This window comes from Cyphomyrmex costatus, unplaced genomic scaffold (genome assembly GCF_001594065.2).
Source record: "Cyphomyrmex costatus isolate MS0001 unplaced genomic scaffold, Ccosl1.0 scaffold113, whole genome shotgun sequence".
In the NCBI taxonomy this organism is placed as follows: domain Eukaryota; kingdom Metazoa; phylum Arthropoda; class Insecta; order Hymenoptera; family Formicidae; genus Cyphomyrmex; species Cyphomyrmex costatus.
This window is the reverse complement of record NW_017275097.1, coordinates 62,847-67,188: the sequence shown is the minus strand read 5'-3', so window position 1 is coordinate 67,188 and position 4,342 is coordinate 62,847. Positions and strand designations below refer to the sequence as shown.

Here is a 4,342-nt window from a genome sequence, read left to right as displayed (position 1 = left end):
TATCTTAATTTAATTTAAACGTATATCTGTTTCATTTCAACTTAATGCACTCTGTGCACCAATTCAGTAAAAAGAACAGGCCTTATATTTGCATTGCTAGTAGTAAATTTGGAACATATAAGTCTAGTGACTTTACTCTTAGCCGTTCGATTGGCTTGGCGTGTCAGTCGTCAGTAGTATAAACATAGACAATAATATACCTAGACTGATAAAATGATATGCCTCATCTGCGGTTATTAGAAAAATGGAGACCGCTGGGCGATGCCACTTCTTGGACAATCAATCTAGATCTAGGTATATTCACTTCCATCATAGATATACTATTATTTATGCCGTGGTAACGAGCAATTGAGCTGATACGAGCGTTGATTTTTGGCGCGAGTAGGCCAATTTTCGGTATACCATGCACCATCGCAAAGTTGGACCTTTGATTATTAATGGCCTAGTACAATTCTCATTCAAATAATTTTAAAGTGAACATTTCAAGCTTAATTTTGATTTTTAAACATTTTTATCTTCATTATTTACCAAGTTATGATTATTTGAAATTATAAAAGCAAATATAAGATTGCTAAAATTTGTTTTTAGAATGTCAGTATTTTGATCAAAAATTCTCTAGTTGTAACTTTTGTATTCCTAATGTTTTAACCCTTTCGTTGTATCTTAACTCCGAGAAGAGGAAAGGCGCAGGAGAGGCGTCTTTCATGACGGGAATCACAATCCTGTCTCGGAAGTGATTCGCGTGCACGTTCCGTTCTCAACGCGTTTTGCTCTTCACCTCGCTCTTCACTTTGCGTCACGTTGAGATCTAAATGGGCGCGTTTCAACACGATGGAAAAGTGACCGACGACTCTGACCGGAACTCTGACGGGACCAAAGTGTGCCGCACACCTCGCCGCGGTCATCGATTTTTTTCGCGTAAGCACGCGCGCATGTGAAACGTGCTCGCGTATTAAATGTATATAGCAGCACGGGCGTAACGCTTATGTATACCGTATAAAATACGCACCGTAGATACGCGTAAATGTGACGACGTGTACATGCATGAGATTACACACACGCATCATGTACAGCCGGGCGAAACGTTGCGTGCCGATTATACTGTCGGTCGGTGTGAGAAATATTATCCTTTGATCTCCGAGGTTCGAACGCGCGCACAGTTCCACTCCGGCAGGAAATTAATGACCGCAGGCTTGCCGCAGTTTCAAATACGAATCACCGCGCGAGATTATCAGTCACATAAAAGGCCGAGACGGAAGTAAAGCGCAAGAAGTGCTCAGGAATTCCTTAGAAGAATTTGCCCGTGATTTCCTTAGGAGTCGCAGCATTACAACCAAAGATGCACGATACATTATCCGTGAGGTTCGCATAAATAAGCGTAATTATACCGATTGATAAACTATCGTTTCGTGGAGGAATCTTGCAAACCAACGTAAAACTCGCTCGTCGCCACGAGCCTTCCCGCGAATGGCAAACACGTGAAGCGTGATAGACTCGCATTTTCCGTTAGTAATAATTCGACATATCTCAGATAAAGGCACGTATCTTATTTACCTGATGGAAAATCCCGAATTGCTATACGATATAGCAATCGTATATCAATCTCTCTTAGACAAAAGCGATTAAATATATAATCCATAATTATTGGGTAGAAACGAATAAATGTGTTGACTGTCATGCATAATTAAGAATAATACACGTGCCTAATAAAAACCATATTGATATGATACGCATGCTTATAATCAACGATGCAAATAAAATAAATCGATAGTACACAAAGAATTGAAATAGCCACATAAAATCCACAGACCCGCAATGCAGCTCGAAGCTGCAGAGCGGCAGCTTAGCGCGAGAAAGAGAGAGTACAATTTACAGCATCTGTGCGCGCACAGCGTAACGGCAATCGTTCTCGAATCGTCGTGTCTAACAAGGTATATGATCGAGAGTTAAAGCCGCGAACGAGATCGTTTCTTTGTGAAAGTCGCAGCGGGGTCCGAGCTGGACCCGGTCAGGAAGTGCTCCGTCCCAATATGGCAATCAAACAACGTTGACGACGACAACGATGGTGCAACGATCCGCTATTCGAGAAGCAACGGATCTAACCGTGCTTCGCGCCAGTTACCTGTCGCTTACGTAAACTGAGTTAATGGAGAGGTCAATGACGGAGAGGAAGTATTAATAAATGAAATATTTTTAATAAGACTCAATAAGTATTAAACAACTAATATTGTATAATGAAATAAGGGCAATGAGCCAATTTTCATTAAAATCTTTAAATCAATCTAATATATTGCGAAGAATATCACGTAATTATGGCGTTTCGTCCCAACTTCCACTACTGGACTCATCAGTAAGGCATTGTAGTGGAAGCCTACCTTAGACGCCTGTTTTAGTTATTAAATCGAGATTCTATATACACAGATATATGCGTATCAAAGCACTTGCGAGAATCTTAGCGAATATCTATAGACCTCTGATGGCGGGTCGACGTAGTAATATTCTTCGCAATATATTATTCAAAGTAATATATTTTAATGAAAATTGGCTCATTGCCCTTATTTCATTATATTAGTTGTTTAATATTTATTGAGCCTTATCAAAAATATTTAATTTACGCGGGCGAAATCAATGCGTTTAAATTTCAAATAAATTAAGGGGACGTTATTTCAGTTTAGAGTTGCGTTTCAAGACCGAAGATAGTTCGGCGCACAATTTGGGGGGAATTTTCAGATAGAGTTGCGTTTCAAGACCGACGATTGTTCGGCGCGCAAGTTGGGGGGGGTGGGAAGGGAATACATATACATATATTACTTTGAATGAATATTACTACGTCGACCCGCCATCAGAGGTCTATAGATATTCGCTAAGATTCTCGCAAGTGCTTTGATACGCGTGTATCTGTATATATAGAATCTCGATTTAATAACTAAAACAGGCGTCTAAGGTAGGCTTCCACTACAATGCCTTATTGATGAGTTCAGTAGTGGAAGTTGGGACGAAACGCCATAATTACGTGATATTCTTCGCAATATATTAGATTGATTTAAAGATTTTAATGAAAATTGGCTCATTGCCCTTATTTCATTGTATTAGTTGATTAATAAATGACTCCAATAATGGGCGCGGAATGCATGTCTTGCACTATAAGCGCACGAGGTTTCGTTTTGCAATCGACGGAAAACGCGCGGTCACCGACTCAATTCAACCTGCCGAAGTATCTACATTTATAATCTGCGTCAATCTCTTGTCTTACGTTGCACTTTCGTCTGATTGATAATGAGCAATCTCACGTCGTCACAACTTTCCTAACTCAGAATTGATTAACGCCTCGCGGCGTGACGCGCAAACTTGACTTGTCCCATTTTCTTCTCTAGTTCATGTTCTTTTTCTTTAAAGATAATTTATCAATATAAAAATCTTGATTTGCAATTTTGGTTTCTACGCCATGATTTAAAAATTAATAGTAAAAATGTTATACTAACAAGATAAGGTAATCTTGGAATCTTGACCTCACACAACATTTTCGCATGCATGTTCTTCGAATACCAGAAATAATAGTACCATCTGTGAAGTACTCTTGTCGACCGACATATCTTACAAAACTTCACAGAATGTCGATACTGTTTTTAATATTCTATCACGTCATCTATTATGGTGTTCAATTGGGAGGAGGAAATACCGTAAAAATACTAGATGATCAAGGGACAATTGACACAAAATACAATGTACTTAACAACAGTCAGTATATATTAAAAACGATAATAATATAAAGATATTAGATCCGAGTACATTAAAAGTTCTTGATGCCAGTGCTACAATCGTGGACTTACATTAGACGAGGCCAGTATACATTATCCTAACTTCATGTCTGATTTGACTCAGACTAATTCGAACATGTATTTGAATACCTCATTATGTGTATGCCAAGGTTAATTTTTTACATATAAGAATTCTTTTAAAATTAATACTCATCTTTTGTGATTTACTTTTAAAATATAAAAAACTGTTATTTGATAATTATTTTGATAGTTATTTCTCTCACCTAGAACACTATGTTTGATTCAAGGTTTTGGAGTGTAAGTTAACAAGTTTTCACGTACATATATCTTCATAAGTATACGTTTACAAATTATTATTCTAATTAATAATTAATATCGTGAAGAAGAATTGTTCTGATAATAATCAATTTCGTAATAACATTATATCAAAAAAATTTATTACATTTATTAACATATTTGATTACATGTGTGTAATATTTTGATATTGGAATAATACATATTCACTTTCATTGCATTTTCTTTCAATAATAAAATGTATTATTTTAAAATATTTTAGAGAATAT

At 37.1% G+C, this 4,342-nt stretch overlaps 1 protein-coding gene across 1 annotated transcript in view; it reads right to left on the bottom strand.

The window, feature by feature from the left end:
• Positions 1 to 223: 223 nt before the first annotated feature.
• Positions 224 to 4,342, bottom strand: part of LOC108777138 (uncharacterized) — an 8,935-nt gene continuing 4,816 nt past the window's right edge. The window contains exon 2 of the mRNA XM_018543952.1: positions 224 to 442. Within this exon, the coding sequence (XP_018399454.1) occupies positions 224 to 442 (219 nt within the window). The remainder of the gene's footprint in view (positions 443 to 4,342) is intronic.